The following is a 20,573-nucleotide window of genomic DNA, read 5'->3' on the forward strand; positions in this document are numbered from 1 at the left end:
TCGGACAAAATACATGTGACGTTTTCGTGGTCTGACGTTCCAAATTTTTAACCTGTTCCACAATTAAAACTTCCCCTGTTCCAGTGTTCCCATATATCAAAGTTTGTCCGACTAGACACCCTTAAACTATTAACAAATTTTCAGCTTGCTATTAATTAACTTTTTTATACGCGGAATCCAGACATATAATATGTTGTTTGATTGCTATTTTTATGATCCTGCAGCATTATTGCTAAAAACTTAAACAATAATATATTATGTCTGATGGCTGTTTCAAGATAGCGGAAAGATTACAAAAATTGATCATTTTTATATATTTTCGTGATTTTGCTGCAATATTGCTACAACCTTGTGCAACAATATATTATATTTGAATGCTGCAAGGTTGCAGCAAAACTAAAAAACGAATGATTTTTATTTATTTTTATGATATTGCAGCAATATTGCTAAAATCTTGCAGGATAACATATTATGGTATTTGAGTGTTGTAAGATTGCAGCCAGACTTAATAAATTGGTGATTTTTATATATTTACATAATCTTGCCGCAATATTGCTACAAGTCTGCGCAAGAATATATTAGATACGGTATTTGAGTACCGCAAGATTGTTGCAAGATAAAAAAATCGAGGATTTTCATGATCTTGCTACAATCTTGGGCAATAATATATTATGGTATTTGACAGCTGCAAAATTAATTCAAACAATTATTTCTTTGCTTTGCTGCAATATTGCGACAATCTCGCGCAATAAAATTAATGGTATTTTACTGCCGTAAGATAAAAAATCTATAAATTTCATATATTTTCATGATGTTGATGCAATGTTGTTAGAATCTTGTGCAATAATATATTATATTTTTGGATTGCTGCAATGTTATTGCAATCTGGTTAAGATTGTTAAAAGTTTGCATATATATTAAGTGCTATTTAAATAGCAATTTTCAATACAAAGGGCCGTGATAGAAAAAAATATTTGTTGGATAAAATCATCCTTGCTCTTTTATTGAGACGGAAGAACAACTTGATTTTTGTAGTAAAGTGATCTTTAGTGTTTACAATAAAACACCAGATATGATAAAACTAAATGTATATCCAAATATACAAAAAAATACTGTTAAAAAAATAGTCCTCATAGTTGACACTTTACAAAAACAAATGTACTCAAACTTTACAGTATATGACCATTTCTTTAAAATACTGTATTTTTCAAAAATTTGTATTTTTTTGTGATGACAATATAAATGTATACGAATGTATACAACAAAATTTCGATTTGTACAATGTCCCCAAACTTTACGTTTTACAAACATATATATATATATATATAATATATATATATATATATATATATATATATATATATATATATATATATATATATATATATATATATATATATTTGTACAAATATTTTCGACCGTACTGTGTTAAATAGTGATTTTTTGAATAACGGCAATTCGGTCAGATGAAATAAAACTATTTGTTCTAGGTCTCAATATTTCGTCACTATTTGGTGACTTCTTCAGGAGAAAACTGTAAATTTCTTAAGATTAGATATGGACAAAAGACTATATATTATTATATAAAGACTATATATAATATATTAGAAATATTGAGACCTAGAACAAATAGAGTTTTATTTCATCTGACCGAATTGCCGTTATTCAAAAAATCACTATATATATATATATATATATATATATATATATATATATATATATATATATATATATATATAAAAACAAAAGATGTAGATCTTTGAAACACACTCAGTGATCAAAAGATCCACAGGTACTGGTTTAACGACCACTCGTACGAAATATATATATATATATATATATATATATATATATTTATATATATTTATATATATATATTGATACATGTATCCATGTGACTTCCAAAGTAGATTCTCGTAATACGTTGTTACTTCATATATACCGTTATGACTTCCGATTTCGGAAGTCACAACGTTTTGCCTATACTTTTACGAATTTGGCTACTAGATGGTATCAGAAGGCTTATATTAAAAATTTCGCTGGAAGTCATATCGTATCTAACATACTCATAAGATCAGATTTTAGTTCGACGGTATATCACCAGCGCTAGTGTCGCTCCCGTGCTACTATACAGGTTATGTACACAACGCGTAGCGTCTTCCGTATACCACACCGCTCGGTGTGACTTCCGTTTTTTGGCAACCCTGTGTAACGGTTTCCAGACATTTATCTGTTGTAGATTCGCGGTCCTAATCGTACTTAGTATTTTGTGTATGAAACATGAATAATTTCATACTTTTGTGTTAACATTAATAATAGCTTTCTTTTAAATCTGCTTTACTTTTAAAGTTAGCCTTAAATGAAGCTAATTATATCTCTATAAATATATATTATCTGTACTTATTTTAGTCTATAATATTTACTTACCTATTTATTTATAGAAATTCATTTTTCTCGTGTTTTTGTTTACTTCCTTTTTTACAATGAACTTCTAATTCAATCTACACTCACCAGCACGAAAAACGGGCAACCAAAAAATTGGTAATTTTTGATGTCTCGTATCTCCTAAACCTGTTGTCCGATTTAAGTAATTTTTTAATATGTTATAGCCTTATTCTTTAACAATATCGCTATAATAATATTGTTGATAGGCATGTAAATTTTATTGTATACCAAGTGTACCCCATCAAACTGGGTTTTTTTCTCAATTTTCACAACACCCTGTGGAATATTCTAGCCTTTATAAAATATTGAAATTAAAACCCAACTATAGCCCCAGGTTTTCTTAACATTCTGTTTTTTTTTTTATTTATTCGCTTACGTTGGATAATAAAAAAGTTATTGACTTGAACAACTGGCCATGTTCTTTATCAATACAGGGTGTTTCTAAATAAGTGCGACTGACTTTAAGGGGCAATTCTGCATGAAAAAATAATGATTGTTTGGCAAAAGACTTTTATTTTTGCAATCATTATTTTTTCATGCAGAATTACCCCTTAAAGTTTGTCGCATTTATTTAGAAACACCATGTATCGATAAAGAACATGGCTAGTTGTTAAAGTAACTAACTTTTTTATTATCCAACATAAGCGAATGAATAAAAAAACAGAATGTTAAGAAAACCTGGGGCTATAGCTGGGTTTTAATTTCAATATTGTATAAAGGCTAAAATATTCCACAGTGTGCGATCTTTGATGTTAGGATCTCAAATAGGGGCTGATTCTTTGTTTTCCAAAGGAGCTCTGACACCGGTTCAATAAAAAACTCAAACATGAGCAAAAAGGGAATAGAATAATTAAATGAGGCGCAAAGAGGTCCACTTACCAATTCAATCCCTGCATTTGGTCTTCAAGAGAGCCCTCAGCTGCATTTAACACTGCACCAAGTCCATACACGAAAAAAGCCTTACCAGCTAGGCTTTTACACCGGCAGACGAGCGAGCCGTTGGTTGAGTGGCAACTTACGAGCTGTTGATTGTAGAACAACTTGCGAGCCATTGATTGTAGAGGCACTAGCTTCTCTTACTTTTGACGAACACTACTAGGCTCCAGTTTTTGCACTCATTAAAGCAAACCTCTTTTCTATCGCGATAAAAGGCAAAATAACTAGAGTTGGGACTATTTGCCTTCCTCGTGTAAACAAGTTAATTCAAATTTAAATGAAAATACAACATTCTCCCCCACCAAAATGCAGCTTTGAATGGTGCATTTTAAAACTATTACAAGCTAATAAACAAAAAAAAATAACTTAAATCATGGCACTTTGGAATAAATCCCAAAAAAAAAATTAAACAATATCATACTAATAACAAGATCAACAAAAAAACTAAGGAATTATTTAGATAGGCAGAGGACACAGCTTGACCAGGGGGCGTCGAAGAATTCCCTTTGTGGTCTTAACATCCGCAACTCTTATAATTCCATCCTGTCCCGGAAATACTTGGGATATTCGTCCCAAACGCCATTGCGACGGAGGGATATTATCATCCTTTATAAGGACCATCGTTCCTAGTTAGATATGTTTTAAATTATCGGATGAAGTCCATTTACTGCGCTGATGCAAAGTATGCAAATATTCTTTGCTCCAGCGTTCCCAAAAAGTTTTATGCATTTGATTTATTAACTTCCATCTCATCAAATGAGATGCAGGAATATACGCTCCATCAAGAGGTTCAAACACAGCCGAAAGAGGTTCTAGATTTCAAAAATGACCCGGCGTTAGAACTGACAAATCATTAGGATCAGAACTTATAGGGGTCAAGGGCCTAGAATTAAGATACGATTCAATCTGAATTACGACCGTGTTTAGTTCCTCATATGACAAGATCTGATCGCCTATAACGCGAGCTAGGTGCGTCTTTACTGACTTTATTCCCGCCTCCCATAAACCGCCAAAGTGGGCAGCAGATGCAGCATTAAAATGGAAGGAAATATTTTCATTTGAAGCAGCATTTTTCATGAGGTTAAGGTATTTAGCAGCGCCAACAAAATTACTGCCACGATCAGAATATAAATTATCAACCCTACCACGACGAGCTATGAAACGCTGCAAAGCAGAGAGAAAAGTCTCACTCGATAAATCACTAGCTAACTCTAAATGAAGAGCTTTGGTGGCCATGCAAACAAAGAGGCAAAGATACACCTTACAAGATTTAGCTCCTCGATAGCGATTCATCACAACATAAAACGGTCCACCAAAATCCATACCTGAATTCAGGAAGGGTTTAACCTGGGAAATTCTAACTAGGGGTAAGTTACCCATTGGAGGTTGGTAATTTCTAGGATTGGGCCTCCAACACTGTATACATTTTGACAAAACCGAGAGTATAGCACGCTTAGGAGACAAAATCCAAAATGACTGGGCAAGCAAAAAACTAACTGTACGCAGCCCAGCATGACAGTATCGTTTATGGTAATAATCAATCAGCAAATAAGTTAATGGACTTTCGCGAGGTAGGATGCAAGGAAATTTCTTATCAATCGAAACAGACAAATATCTAAGACGACTGCCAACCCGTAATACTCCTTGATCATCGATAAAGCAGGACAACTTTCGCAAAGGTTTGGAAAAAACATTTCCCTCGAACTCCCTTTCAAAATATCGATGTTGAGTATATTTAACTAGCATAATCAACGACTCATAAAGTTCCTTTGAACTTAAGGGACCTTCTCTCTTATCATTGGGGAATTTTGAATTCCAAGCAAACCTCAAGATCCAAGCTATAAGTCGTCGTATAAACGAGAAATCGGAAATGTCATTCAATAGATTCTCAAGAAAATTATCATCATTAACACAAGCCAAAGTTACCGCACGCTCCTCATCAAGCATTTCAGCACACTCAGAAAAGCAACAGGAAGCGTCTGGAATGGGATCGGTGTTATACAAAAACTCAGGACCTGCAAACCAATGAGATTGCTCCAACATTAGAGCAGGTAAAACACCTCTGGAAGCCAAATCAGCGGGATTCTGAGCAGAAGGAACATAAAACCAACTATTAGGAGAAAGGCGTTCCTGTATATATGAAACCCGGTTAGAAACAAAAGTTTTCCAACGATGAGGAGAGGATTTTATCCAACTTAGAGCTACCTGAGAATCGGACCAAGCTACAAATTTTGCGATTTTAAGTTTAGGATCTAATACTCTGACTACAAACTGCATGAGTTTAGATAGTAGAACTGCAGCGGACAGCTCCAAACGTGGAATGCTTACAGTTCTTATGGGAGCCACTTTTGATTTGGCGCAAACAAAAAAGACACAAACCTGACCATCTGGTAGAACAAAACGCAAATAAATAACAGCGGCATAACCCTTTTCACTACTGTCACAAAACCCATGTACCTCACAACAAATATACCTGGACACGAACATGCACCTAGGTATTTCAAGCTCTGCAAGGGATAACAGTTGTTCCTTATACTGGTACCAAACTTTACAAATTGAGTCTGGAGGAGAGTCATCCCAGTCGATTCCGGACAACCATAAACGTTGGATAAGGTGCTTCGTGAACAAAGTCATGGGAGCTAGAAACCCTACAGGATCAAACACTCGGGCCAATTCAGACATCATACTTCTCTTAGTACAAGATTTGTCCAGAGCTGTCACTTCAAAAGAAAAACAATCCAACTGTGCATTCCATACAAGTCCAAGGATTTTTAGAGGTGACGAACAACTAGTATCATCAAAAGAAATAGGTTTCTTACCAATATGCGACTCCGGTAAACCTTCTAATAATCGCATATCATTGCTCGACCACTTACGCAATTCAAACTGACCTCGAGATAACAAGGATATCAACTCATTCCGAAAATTTAGCGCAATTTCTAAGGTATCACCACCACAAACTATATCGTCAACATAAGTACTCGTACGCAAAACTTCAGCGGCAAGGGGAAACTCTCTACCTTCATCTTCACTCAGCTGCAACAGAGTCCTTAAAGCAAGAAAAGGAGCTGATGATACACCATAAGTAACTGTTAATAACCGAAATTCCTGTAACTCTTCATCAGGAGAGAATCTAAAAACAATCCTCTGATAATCACAATGACTTTTCTCAACTCGTATCTGCCTATACATCTGCTTAATATCCGTGGATAAGACATATTTATGAAGTCGAAAACCCAATAAAATAGTTAAAATATCTTGTTGTAGTTTCTTTCCAGTAAACAAGCACTGATTAAGAGAATTCTGATTTCCAATTCGAGCAGAAGCATTAAATACAACTCGCAACTTGGTAGTCAAACTATCAGGTTTTAATACAGCATGGTGAGGAATATAGTAACAAGATAATGGACGAGAAGTTTCTGACACAAGCTCCATATGATGCAAATCCAAATAATCTTTCATAAAGGTACAATATTCCTGATAAACACTAGGATTTTTCAAAAGCCTTTTTTCTAAGGAAAGAAAACGATTTACAGCTAACTCAAACATTCCTGGAAAAACAGGAGATAATTCCCTGAAAGGTAGAGCAACGGTATAACGACCAGAGCCGTCTCGACAAACATTCTCAACAAAATTTTTCTCACAAAGAATATCTTCAGGAGCTGAACATTCTACTTCAGGAACAGTTTCTAAACTCCAAAACTGCTTTACAGACTCCTCCAACGAAACCATTTGATCCACGTGACAAAACAACGAGGTGGCAGATGTCATAGGAACCGAACTACAGGGACCCATAAGGACATAGCCAAAAACGGTATTAAGAGCATCAGGCATACCTCTAGGAGTTTGAACTTTACCTTCTAATAATAACTGAGAAAAGATATCAGCTCCAAGCAATAAGTCCACCTTACCAGATAGATGAAACCGAGGATCTGCCAACTTTAAATTAGCAATATAAGACCAATGCCCAACATCCAAACTAACAACGGGTAGGTCCTCACAAATTTTTGGCAACACAAACGCCTCACAATTAAAAATAGGATCCACTCTATCCACAGGTTTTATCTGAAGATCAACTCGACCAACCACTGTACTTTTTATAGCACCAATACCTTGTACCGATAAGGTAGCAGAAGAATGTCTAATACCTAACTGACGAATACAAGACTGAGATACAAAAGAGGTCATGCTACCCCCATCAATTAAAGCTCGAACAGGTTGATACAATCCACAACCATCCATAATTTCTACCACAGCAGTAGCTAACAAAACGCTCGAGTTTTTTGAGGTAACACTACCTAATGATGCAGCATGTGAGCTCAATGTTCCAGTATTAACCTGAGCATCAGAAGAAGCAGTAGTTGGAACGGCAGCAACAGAAGTAGCGCCTTGAGTGGCACTTTCAGAACTTTTAAAATGTAAAAGACTATGGTGGGATGAATTACAATGACAACAACGAGAGGTGACACTACAACTACGAGAATCGTGTTTTTCTAAACATTTAAAACAAAGACGCATTCTCTTACAAGCGTTGTACCGTTCATAAGGAGATTTATTTAAAAATAAAGAACAATCTTTTAAATGGTGATCGGCAGAACATAACAAACAAGTCGTCGCAATAGGCTTCGAAAAAAAACTATAGCGATTATTGACTTTAGAACCATTTTTATTTGCATTGTGTTTAGAAGGCGATTAATTTTTTCTATTAGAATCCTTGGGAGAACAAGGCGACAACAAAGATGAGTCAAACGAAATGCATTGACTTTCTAGGAAATCAGATAATTGAATAAACGTAGGCATTTCACTAGACCCATGTAATAATTCAAAACGTTGGTGAGTCTCCTCGTCAAGCTTGGTGAGAATTTTGTAAGCTAACACAAAATCCGAAATTTTATAACCCAAATTTTCTAAAGCTGATAAATTTTCCGAAAAGGTATCAATTAAATTACTATAACTATCAGAATTCTTAAATATAGTTGCGGGAGCTTCCTCAATTTTGCACCAATGTGCCATTGCACGCAAACGTTTATTTAAATACCTATTTTTTAATTTATCATAAATCCTAACATAATTTTCTCTAGCTAAAGGCAAGGATTTAGCTAACCTTAAAGGAGGCCCTTCTAAACTTTGAATCAAATACGTTAATTTTTCCGTATCATCAACGCTAGGTCTACGGTGCACAAGCGCATCGAACAAGTCAAAAAAAGTAATTGCTGACGTAAACTCACCGGAAAATTTAACTAATTCTAACTGCGGCAAGCGAACATTACTAGGAGGTTGTACTGCATTCGAAGCGGCGATATTTTGCTCATTTTTTTGACTATTATCATCATTTTCAAAGAGATCCGCGAAATTAGCCTTGATCTGATAATAATCATTTAAAAATTGGGAACGAATAATGTCCTCAGAATCTAATTGAGCATCCGTAGGTTCAGAGTTCAAAAGATTTGTAACGATGTTTTGATGATTTTTATTAAAACTCTCCAAAACATCGTCTAACTCTGAGTACCGAACACGAAAAAGCGACTGCTTATGAACCTCTGTAAGAGAAGAATTGGATAAACGCAATAACGTTTCTAAATCGTTCATTGCCATTCTCCTTTGAAACGTATATTTTTTCAATTTATCAGCCATTATGGAGAAAAAAGAATAAAAATTTGTTTAACGTAATCAACGATAAAATTAAAAATACAAATAATCAACGATCCCCTGGTCAAGCTGCCACTGGCATAAAGAGAACGCAATTTTAACTATAATTAAATTCAAATAGCTAATATTTTACAAGTTTAATGATCTAAACAATTGAATTTAATAATTTATCAAAAAACAAGAATCCTTATCAAGCTGCCGTAAAGGCGAGGACTTTAAAAATTTGAAAACTCACAAAATTCTGTGTATTGAATACCTGAAAACCATTCAAGGTCAACCAATTAACATTACCTGCTACACGAAATAAAGAGGCAAAAAACTGTAGGCAATGTTTTTTTTTGGGCGTTATTCCAAAATGCAAATTTTTTTATAATACTCAAAAATTAATTGTTAACAAGCAATTGTATACAAACGAGGAAAAACAAGTCACCCCAACAATTAATGAACAATTAATTATAAAAACAATAAAGTTTAAATTCTTTAAAAAACCGACTATCAAAACACCTCAAAAAAACAATATCCACGTTCGAAGTGACCAAAATGTGCGATCTTTGATGTTAGGATCTCAAATAGGGGCTGATTCTTTGTTTTCTAAAGGAGCTCTGACACCGGTTCAATAAAAAACTTAAACATGAGCAAAAAAGGAATAGAATAATTAAATGAGGCGCAAAGAGGTCCACTTACCAATTCAATCCCTGCATTTGGTCTTCAAGAGGGCCCTCAGCTGCATTTAACACTGCACCAAGTCCATACACGAAAAAAGCCTTACCAGCTAGGCTTTTACACCGGCAAACGAGCGAGCCGTTGGTTGAGTGGCAACTTACGAGCTGTTGATTGTAGAACAACTTGCGAGCTGTTGATTGTAGAACAACTTGCGAGCCATTGATTGTAGAGGCACTAGCTTCTCTTACTTTTGACGAACACTACTAGGCTCCAGTTTTTGCACTCATTAAAGCAAACCTCTTTTCTATCGCGATAAAAGGCAAAATAACTAGAGTTGGGACTATTTGCCTTCCTCGTGTAAACAAGTTAATTCAAATTTAAATGAAAATACAACACACAGGCTGTTGTGGAAATTGAGAAAAAACCCCAGTTTGATTGGTACGCCTGGTCTTCGGTATATAATGATAACTTACATGTCTAGAAATAATATTATTACAGCGATATTGTTAAAGAATAAGGCTATAATATATTAAAAAAATACTTAAATCGGACAATAGGTTTAGAAGATACGAGCCATCAAAATGACCCATTTTTTGGGGTGCCCGTTTTTCGTGCCGGTGAGTATATCTATTAAATAATCTAAATTAATTTTAAAAATCTTATTAAAAGCTTAAGGTGATACAGTAGCGATCAACAGGTAGCCAAAACGCGTTCCAAGATTGCGGCTGTAATTTTGAATATTTTTTCGACGTATTTGGCACACGTATTCGTAATATAATAAAGAATGGCGGTACAGAGCCCAATTTGGGAAATATGTTAGTATCTGGAAATTACTCTATAATTACATACAATATTAAAAAAACGAGCCCGTACCGCCATTAAGAAGAAAAAAAATACACTTTTTTAAATAAACTTTTTTATCCGATGCCTAGATCTTGTGTCATTTTGGAACTACTAATGGAATAAAAAATTTTAGTAGTTCCAAAATGACACAAAATCTAGGCATCGGATAAAAAAAGTTTATTTTCTTGTTCTTCTTAATTGCGGTACAGGCTCTTTTTTTTAATATTGTATTTAATTACAGAGTAATTTCCACATATTAATATATTTTTCAAATTGGGGTCTGTACCGCCATTCTTTATTATATTACGAATACGTGTGTCAAATATCTCGAAAAAATATTCAAGATTACAGCCGCAATCTTGGAACGCGTTTTCGCTACCTGTTAATCGCTACTGTTTCCTCATAAATACAAGAAATGTAGGTAAATGTTCTCATTTAACGAAATTTCCGAAAATTGTGTATTTTTTTGGACCCAAGTAGGCTGAAAAATAGATTTTATAGGTATTGTTATTTCGAAAGTAATAAAACGTGTAAAAATATACAAAAAAATTGAATGTACAATTACAATTGAATGTAATTAAATACACGATAAAATGAATCAAGAGCGATAAAAAGTTTAAAGTAATAAATTCTAGTAATAATATAAAATACAGTAAACTCTCTCTTAAGGGGGTAAGCGCAAAATCTCTGTCCAATGCTATTTAAATACATTTATTTTTTTCGAATCCTGAGAAAGCTAATAAATATTTTTTAAAACATACACCCAGAATGAAAGATAACATTATTACGGGGGACCGAAAGTCCCTTAGAATTAAAAAAAGTTTCTTTTGAATGAAATATTCGAAATTAAAAATCACACTAACTTTTCTCTTGTTTTTTCATCCCATTATCTTTATTAAAATAAACATATATTAAGCATATAAGTTATTAAAATAAACATTATATAAGTTTTCAGGGACTTTCTGCCCTCGGTAATAATGTAAGCTTCCATTCTGCGTTTAAATTTTTCAAAAATACTTATTAGTTTTCTCAGAATTCGAAAAAAATTAATGCATTTAATTAGCACTGGACCAAGATTTTGCGCCTATCCCCAACGAGCACCTCCTCTATACGGACGGTATTTAAAACAAAATTCATTTGCCGATATATTGAGCCTGTACTCTTCCGGACAATCCCTTAAAATGATGTGTACCTAAATGAAAAAAAAAAAATACATAGGTATTTTTTCCAAATATTTTAGAATACAAAACTACAATATTTATATTTTATTATTTCAAATTAACACAGAGATGACAACGAATGATATTTGATAACTCTTTACCTTATCAGCAGTAGGTAATAAAAATCTGGTTCTTAGTGTGGGATCGGTCATTAAAATATTTTGTGTGTCGGTCATTAAAAGAAATGTGACACCATAACGCGTTGCTCTAATAATACTTTAACATTGATATTATGTTGTGACTAAAAATGTTAACGGAATGTCTGCTTGATTGAACATATCCAATAAAAATTGTATTTTCTTTTAAAAATGTTTGGGATTGAAGGGAGACTTTGACTGTATGATAAAACAATAATTATACAAACAAAACAGTCAAAACAAACATAATTATCAAGATTTTTGCTGTAAACTCGTGGAGAAATACATTAAATTAATAGATATCGGGAAACATGCACTTAAAAAACCTTAAATTATGCAAAAAACAGTTGAATTGAAATATGCACTAAAATATTATGCTTTTATGCATTTATAAAAAACGCAATAATAATTATTTTTGGTGTATTGAAAGTAGGTATTCCAGGTTGTATCTTAGTCGATAGGAAAAATATTCTGATTTGTTTTTTACGATCTTACGGAGATAGTATAGTTCATTAACGGTTTTTGCTCCAAATTTTAAAGAACGGATTGACGTGAAATTTAGCTTACACATAGGACCCATGTAAAAGAAAAAAGTGAAAAGAAAACTTTGCCCGGGGGGTTGAGTTTCTCCTCTAATCTGAGGGGAAAAATATACGTTCAAAATAAGTTCGGAAATGGATAAACACACTAATTCTAAGCAACTTCTGTTATATAGAATTTTTCACTAAGTTAATACTTTTTGAGTTATTGGCTAGACGATATGTAAATTTTTCAACAAAAAACACTTTTATACGGTTTTTTGCCAATAACTCAAAAAGTAAGTAGGTATGTTATCGGGAAAAACATTAAAAATATAGCTTATAAAGTAACAAAATTGATGTACGTATAACTTTTTAGAATCAGTAGAAGCAAAGTTGTAGCTTTGTAGCTAATGTAAAACAGGAAACAGGTTCATATTCGTCAAATTTAAAAATGAATAATTTCACGTGAAATAACCAAAAAATGATAGCAACTAAAAAATGATACACTGTTCTGAGAAAACTTATTACAACTTTTTAAAGTTTAAAAAAAATCTTTATGTTTTCTTAAAAATTTCTAGCGTTAAAATTAAGAAAGATACTTTCAAAATAAAGTAGGTCCTATTTTTCTTAAAAAACTCCGAAAATCACCCCTTAATTCGGGCTAAGTAAAGGGCTAATTTTTGAAAAAATTGGGTTTTAAAGTAAAATTGTTTAAATTTTGAAAGAGATGCTTTTTTTTTTTCAAAATGACATAAAATTTATTAGTGCTACCAAAAATTACAAAGTGTAAAAAATGTAGGTTTTGCTTTTCTGAATATTTAGGATTATGTTTTTTTTCTTTGAGACAAATATTGGTTAAGATATGGCTGTTCAAAATTGGCATACACAGTTGGTTAGTGACTAGTTCAATCCCTTTCAATTACATCCCCTTCAAAAATAAGCACTTTGAACCAATGAAGCTTACAGATCATATTTATAAACAATACATACACGAGTAAATCAACTTGTGAAGTGGTGACGATAAATTTTATTTGCTAACTTCCTTAATTTAATGCTAAAAACTTTTTAACCTTTTTTTAAACATTACAAAAAAGTTGTAATGAGTGTTCCCCAAAAAGTGCTTTAGTTTTTGACACTTCACGTTGGAATATTCAATTTGAAATTTGACGTGTATGAACCTATTTGTCATTAGTTACAACTCTTCTTTTACTGGGTCTAGGGATCTCATACATAAGTACACCATTTTTTTATGGGCTGTATTTTTCTTAAGAATGTTTTTTTCGATAAAATACTTACTTTTTGAGTTAATTGCAAAAAAACCGTTAAAATGTGTTTTTTTTTGTTGAAAAATGAACAAAAAAGAACAATAGTTCCTTAGAATTAGTCAGTTAATCCATTTCCGGACTTATTTTAAACGTATATTTTTTCATCCCTAGACGAGGTGAAAGTCACCCCCATGGCAAAAGAAAACATCGGCACAATATCAATTTTCTTCTTTGATATGTTACCTATGTGTATGCCAAATTTCATGTCAATCTTAAGTGGTTTTTTAAAATTTATGGGTTTTGCAATATTTTACCGTCAGCGAACGGACTAATAGAAGAGGATCCGATATAAGGCCGATCTGCATCGATCTATTTAATGGATAACAATAATTATTGGATATGTAATTTAGTATGTTAACAATTATAAAAAACAAGGGTTGCATGATCTAATTTTCTTCTGACTATAATCAATTAATAATTAATAAATGACTTTTATCTACTCTATGTCATATTATATATAAATTTTTAGTTTGTGAAAACTGTCATTATAGATAGCAGTGCTTTAAAGTAAGCATGAAGTAACAATGTATTTTAAATGGGATTTACTTTTTCTCACTGTTTTTAACACACTTTCATATAATCAAATATTCTTTCTTAACTTTCGCGTTTCATGGTGATGACATCTTCTTCTTCTTCAAGTGCCATCTCCACGACGGAGGTCGGCAATCATCATAGCTATTCGGACCTTGGAGACGGCTGCTCTGAAAAGTTCGTTTGATGTACATCCGTACCATTCTCTCAGGTTGCGCAACCACGATATTCTGCGTCTCCCTATGCTTCTTTTTCCTTGAATCTTTCCCTGCATAATGAGTTGGAGTAAGTTGTATCTCTCTCCACGTGTAATATGTCCGAGATATTCCAATTTTCTGGTTTTAATTGTATTTAAGACTTCCATTTCTTTATTCACCTTTCTCAGAACCTCTTTGTTTGTGACGTGTTCTGTCCATGATATTTTTAGAATTCTTCTATATTCCCACATCTCGAATGATTCCAGTTTTTTCATTGATGCCGCATTCAAGGTCCAAGCTTCCATTCCGTAAAACAGAGTCGAGAAAACGTAGCACCTAGCCAACGTTATTCTTAGCTCTAACCTTAGATCTCTTGTGCAGAGCACAAGAGAGGTGATGACATAATGAGCAATAAATTACAAAAAAAATTTGACAGTTTTGTGGTTTGAAAGAAATTAGAATTTTTATATGTCAAAGTTCTAAAAATTGTAGAATAGAAATGAATTCCAGTGACGAAGAGTTACAGTATTTTTATTTGTTTATCGTAGATAAAATATTGTATGAAATTGTGCGTGAAGTACTTTTTGCGAACTTACGCGATGTATAGCACTCGCTCCGTTTCATAAATAACTATTTTCATATATTAAAAAAAAATGTTTCGACCCGGGTAGATATTATTCCAGATTTTCAGATTTGGGCACAGAGTTGGATTGTTGGGGCATATATGGAGAGCAGGTAGCGCAACAAATATAAACTCAATTTTACAATAGAGACCCGGAGTTAGAAGGAGACGCGGAGGAACTAGAATAAATGGTTACAGGAATTAAAGGAAGATTTATATAGGGCAGGAATTAGAGACTAGCAGAAAAAGAAAGAGGATAGAAAGAAATGGAGAAGCATAGTCAATAGTATCGAGTAGCAGATTGGGAAAAATCTGCTCGAAAAAGATGGATCTAGATAGCTTTTTAGCGGCTAATCCCCACCTGGAGTGTTTAGCCATTTAATTTTTTATTACATATTATTATTGGTACATCAAAAATTAAAAGGACGGTGCCTGTAATAAAATCTAAAATATTAAAATTTTCTATAAGTTCAAATTTATTTATTAACATTTTTGATATAATTTTCATAAATAAATGACTTACTATTAACACTTTTTTAATTAATTCCAATAAATCCATTTTACAACAATAATAATATATTAGTATTTTTGTAAAATAAATATCAATCATATTATCATAAATAACACAGGTTTACAAAAAAAACTAAATTTCGGACAATTTGACGAAACCATATGACAAGGGGGTTTTTATAGTGGCTGATCACAAATCCGGGGTCTGCTCACCTCTATCGCGTCAGGTAAAGGTCATTTCAAGGTCAAATCAAGATAAATCGACAGTCGCTCTGAAAAAGTATATTAGGGGGTTCTTGGGGTCGCTGAAGACGAATCCGGAGTCCGCTGACCTCTATCTCGTCTAGTTCAACGTCATTTTAATGTCAAATCAACATAAATTGACACAATCGCTCTGAAAGTATAGGGAGTTTTGGGGTCGCTGATCATGAAAACTGCGGTCCGTTGAGCTCTACCACGTCATGTAAAGGTCATTTCAAGTGCAAATCAGGAGGAGTTAACAAAATTGATTTGACCTTGAAATGGCCTTTACCTGACGTGGTTGAGCTCAACGGGCCCCAGTTTTGTGATCAGGGACCCCAAAAACACCCTAATATACTTTTTCACAGCGATTGTGTTGATTTATCTTGATTTTACCTCGAATTGACCTTCAGCTAGACGTGATAGAGGTCAGCGGATCCTGGATTCGTTATACGCGACCCCAAAAACCTCCTAATATACTTTTTCAGAGCGACTGTCGATTTATCTTGATTTGTCCTTGAAATAACCTTTACCTGACGTGATAGAGGTTAGCAAACCCCGGATTCGTAACCAGCGACCCCAAAAACCCCCTAGTCATATGGTTTCGTCAAATAGTCCGAAATGTATTTTTTTGTAAACCTGTATAATCAAAAGAATATCAATATTTTAATTTAAATAGACAACTTTAAAACACAGACAACTGTCCTCACAGTAAAAGTTTCAAAAGATCACACATTACGCTCAAAATAAGAGGTAAATCTAGCAGACGAGTCGTTGTGACTTCCAAAATATGACAACACCGCTGGAAGTGACAACGCGCCTTGAACTACCCTATATATGGAAGCCATAACGTATGCTGTACGCTTCGGTATATACGTATATATATACAAAATTTATTTTGGTAAATCCTTTCCCCTCAATAGGTAGACCCATTTTATAAGCCCCCCTTTTACCAAATACACAATTTTAAAAAAATAATTCCTAGTAGAAAAGGTGGAAGTCGGACAGCCTCTTCTGTATACCGGAAGTCACAACTTAACGTGCATCAATATATATATATATATATATATATATATATATATATATATATATATATATATAATTATTTTATTTAATATATATATATATATATATATATATATATATATATATATATATATATATATACAGGGTGTCCCGAAAAGATTGGTCATAAACTATACCACAGATTCTATGGTCAAAAATAAGTTGATTGAACCTCACTTACCTATATACAATAGTGCACACAAAAAAGTTACAGCCCTTTGAAGTGACAAAATGAAAATCGATTTTTTTTCATATATCGAAAACTCTTAGAGATTTTTTATTCAAAATGGACATGTGGCATTTTTATGGCAGCAACATCTTTCAAAAAAAAAATGAAGTAAAATTTGTGCACCCCATAAAAATTTTATGGGGGTTTTGTTCCCTTAAGCCCCCACAAACTTTTGTGTACGTTCCAATTAAATTATTATTGTAGCACCATTAGCTAAACACATTGTTTTTAAAACTTTTTTACCTCTTAGTACTTTTTCGACATGCCAGTGTTTATCGAGATATTTTGAATATTTGTCGAATCCACCACATATTTGTATATGGTTAAGTACGATTATAGAGACCTGTTAATAATCTGAAAATTTATTTATAATTTACATTTTTAGGTATATTTTGAAAAAGAAGCTACATCTCGATAAAAGGTGACTTATGAAAACAAGACTAAGAGGCAAAAGTTTTAAAAACACTGTGTTTAACTAATGGTACCACAATAATAGTTTAATTGGAACGTACACAAATATTTGGGGGGTTTAAAGGAACAAAACCCCCATAAAATTTTTACGTAAATATATTGAAAAAGAAGCCGCATCTCAATAAAAACTGGTTTATCGAAAAAATACTAAGAGGCAAAAAAGTTTTAAAAACGTTGTGTTTAACTAATGGTACTACAATAATGAATTAATTGGAACGTACACAAAAGTTTGGGGGGGTTTAAGGGAACAAAATCCCCATAATTTTTTATGGGGTGGACAAATTTCACTATAATTTTGTTTTAAGATGTTCCTGCCGTAAGAATGATACATGTCCATTTTCAGTAAAAAATCTCTAATAGTTTTCGATATATTGAAAAAAATCGATTTTCATTTTGTAACTTCAAAGGCCTGTAACTTTTTTTATGAGCACATTTGTACTAAGGTAAGTTAGGTTCAATCGAACTATTTTTGACCCCAGAATGTGTGGTATAATTTATGACCAATCTTTTCGGGACACCCTGTATATATATGAATTAAACGAAAAGATTTCTCTGATATACAGAAGAAATCTTTTCCGTAGCGGACGCGAAAATGTAAATTTCAAAGTCTTCATAAAAGACGATGAACGACAAAAGACACCTCTTTGTGTCACAGATTTGTCTACAAAGCCACGTTATTCGCTACACATTCGTCAATAACGGAGAAAAACCGTGATATGAAAGGAAACGGCGATTGCATTTTATTTCACTTCGACCACCACCGATATTCTACACGACGTGTTTCGAGCTCATGTCAAGCTCTCGTCAGGAACATCTAGGTGGATGGTCGAAGTGAAATAAAATGCAATCGCCGTTTCCTTTCATATCACGGTTTTTCTCCGTTATTGACGAATGTGTAGCGAATAACGTGGCTTTGTAGACAAATCTGTGACACAAAGAGGTGTCTTTTGTCGTTCATCGTCTTTTATGAAGACTTTGAAATTTACATTTTCGCGTCCGCTACGGAAAAGATTTCTTCTGTATATCAGAGAAATCTTTTCGTTTAATTCATATAGATGTCGTACCAAGTGTACTGAAGTCTGGTTATTTTATTATTACCAGAAAGGCCAAAAGCATTTTCTTACACCTCGACCATCCACCTAGATGTTCCTGACGAGAGCTTGACATGAGCTCGAAACACGTCGTGTAGAATATCGGTGGTGGTCGAAGTGAAATAAAATGCAATCGCCGTTTCCTTTCATATATATATATATATATATATATATATATATATATATATATATATATATATATATATATATATATATATATATATATATATATATATTGATGCACGTTAAGTTGTGACTTCCGGTATACAGAAGAGGCTGTCTGGCTTCCACCTTTTCTACTTGGGATTATTTTTTAAAAATTGTATATTTGATAAGAGGGGGGGTGCTACGATAGATCTACGTATTGAGGGGAAAGGATTTACCATAATAAATGTTGTATATATATAGGTATATACGGAAGCGGACATAATACGTTGTGGCTTCTGTAAATAGGGTAGTTCAAGTCGCGTTGTCACTTCCAGCGATGTTGTCATGTTTTTGGAAGTCACAACGTCTCTTCTGCCAAATTTACCTCGTAGTTTGAGCGTGATCTGTTATCTTAGAGTCTCACACTTGGCAGTGGAATTCATTGGTATCTAGCGTTCCAATAAAAATGTCTTCTTTTTAAAGTGCCTACCCGTTCCGGATGTTGGCGATCATCATGGCTATCTTGACTTTGTTTACCGCAGCGCGGGACAGTTCAGTGGTAGTCATGTTATACCACGTTCGTAAAGTTTACCACTTTTACCACGTCCTCTTTTACCACTTACCTTCCCTTGAAAAATCCGTTGGAGAAGGCGGTAACGTTCTTGATTTCTCATTACATGTCATTTTCGCATTGGAAATCGAAATTGGTTAATTGGCTTAATTGGTAAATTGGTTAAACGGCTTAATTCTATATATAAAATATCATTAATATTATATAGTTTAACTGTAATAATAATTGTTACAATAATTAAAACTATGCATTAGTCAATTACAGCTATTAATGAACATAATTCTGTAAATGAATATGAGTTTGTAATTCGGACCCCCGGAGAATTACAGAGGAATTAATTTATTAAACACAACACTAAGTGATAACAAACACACTGAATACAATTATAAGATTAGCAGAAGAACAACAAGGTTTAAGGTCGGGAAGATCATGTACCGACGCTATATTTATAATGAGGCAGATTCAAGAGAAATCAGTAGAATACAACAAACCGGCATACTTATTTTTCGTCGATTTTAAAAAGGAATTTGACAGAGTCAAATTAAAAGACGTTATCCATTTATTTTACGCAAGAGAGGTACCTCTAGGAATAATTAAAACGATCGAAAATATCTATCAGAACAACACGATCAGAGTAAAAGTAGATAAAGAACTAACTGACCCAATTGAAGCTGGCAATGGGATAAGACAGGGAGACTCCCTGTCTTGTTCTCTATTGTTCAACCTGATCATGGATGAAATAATAAAAAAAAAAGTAAGAACAAAAGAAAGATACCAAATGGGAGAAAACAACTTAAAATAATCTGCTATGCAGACGACGCAATACTAATCTCTCAAAGTGAAGATGATTTACAACGTATGCTGCACCAATTTAATATAACCGCTAGAAAATTTAACATGTTGATTTCCCCAAAAAAGACTAAATGCATGGTTATAACAACAAATCTAGTTGTAAATTAGAGCTGGACGGTCAGATAATAGCACAAGTCATAGAGTTTAAATATCTAGGCATCACACTATCTAGCTCTATCTACGGAAAGCTCGAAACCGAAGTACAAGCTCAGGTGAATAAAGTAAACAGAGCCGCAGGCTGCCTGAATGACACAATATGGAGAAATAAAAATATCGGAAAAGAAATGGAAGGCAGAATTTACAAAAGA

The 20,573-nt window shown here is 33.4% G+C and overlaps 1 protein-coding gene across 1 annotated transcript; it reads right to left on the reverse strand.

Annotated features, from left to right (window-relative positions):
* Positions 1-8,073: 8,073 nt before the first annotated feature.
* LOC126892194 (uncharacterized) lies at positions 8,074-9,015 on the reverse strand. The gene has a single exon (XM_050661675.1). It carries the CDS (start codon positions 9,013-9,015, stop codon positions 8,074-8,076), a length of 942 nt encoding a protein of 313 aa, XP_050517632.1.
* Positions 9,016-20,573: the final 11,558 nt, after the last annotated feature.

This window comes from Diabrotica virgifera, chromosome 1 (genome assembly GCF_917563875.1).
Source record: "Diabrotica virgifera virgifera chromosome 1, PGI_DIABVI_V3a".
NCBI classification, from domain to species: Eukaryota; Metazoa; Arthropoda; class Insecta; order Coleoptera; family Chrysomelidae; genus Diabrotica; species Diabrotica virgifera.

Bases quoted from the DNA above. Each gene is read 5' to 3' on its own strand.
- LOC126892194 (XM_050661675.1), bottom strand. From the start codon at position 9,015: ATGGCTGATAAATTGAAAAAATATACGTTTCAAAGGAGAATGGCAATG.